General features: G+C 54.7%; 1 gene segment (V, D, J or C); it reads left to right on the forward strand.

The window, feature by feature from the left end:
- Positions 1–237: 237 nt before the first annotated feature.
- On the forward strand, positions 238–778 carry LOC105309578. The segment is given in 2 exon segments: positions 238–348; positions 450–778. Coding segments are annotated over 2 exon segments (375 nt in total).
- The last annotated feature ends 143 nt before the right edge of the window (positions 779–921 follow it).

A 921-nucleotide genomic window follows, 5' to 3' on the forward strand; every position in this document is an offset into this window, starting at 1 on the left:
AATGAAATAAGATGATGGTGCTAAGTGATTAAGTAACACATGTCACGGTAAAAGTCATATTTCACCAAATGATCTCATTGCCACCAAGTGCCCAAACACACTGACGCCTACTCTGAGTCTCTGCCCTCTCTGTGGGTCCCCAACCACAGAGCTCCTTATACAGTCAGAGCACATGCAAATAGGGCCCCTCTACTGATAAAAGCCAGCCCAGCCCCGAGCCTGCAGCTCTGGGACAGGAGCCCAGCCCCACGATTCCCAGGTGTCCCCATTCCGGGATCAGGTCTGAACACGCACGCCGCACCATGGCGTTTGGGCTCAGCTGGGTTTTCCTCGTTGCTGTTTTACGAGGTGACTGATGGGGAACAAGGGACACTGAGTACGTGAGTGGGTCTGAGTGAGGAACAGGGACGTGTGACATTTTCCTGACCCGGACGTGTCTGTGTTCACAGGTGTCCAGTGTGAGGTGCAGCTGGTGGAGTCTGGGGGAGATGTGGTGCGGCCCGGGGGGTCTCTGAGACTCTCCTGTGTGGCCTCTGGATTCACCTTCAGTAGCTACTGGATGATCTGGTTCCGCCAGGCTCCAGGGAAGGGGCCAGAGTGGGTTGGAGAAATTAATGCAGATAGTAGTACCACAAATTATGGCAGTTCTGTGAAGGGCAGATTCACCATCTCCAGAGACAACGCCAAGAACACGCTGTATCTGCAAATGAGCAGCCTGAAGGCCGAGGACACGGCCCTGTATTACTGTGTGAGACACAGTGAGGGGACTTCAGTGTGAGCCCTGTCACAAACCTCCCTGAGGGAGAGGAGAGGGGGCACTAAGTTCCCAGGGGATCCGGACACCAGGTGGCACTCAGGAAACAAGGGATGCTCAGGACACCGGGGGTGCTATAAACCCACAAAGCACAGAGATCAACCCCA

Source organism: Pteropus vampyrus, unplaced genomic scaffold (assembly GCF_000151845.1).
Source record: "Pteropus vampyrus isolate Shadow unplaced genomic scaffold, Pvam_2.0 Scaffold780, whole genome shotgun sequence".
NCBI lineage: Eukaryota > Metazoa > Chordata > Mammalia > Chiroptera > Pteropodidae > Pteropus > Pteropus vampyrus.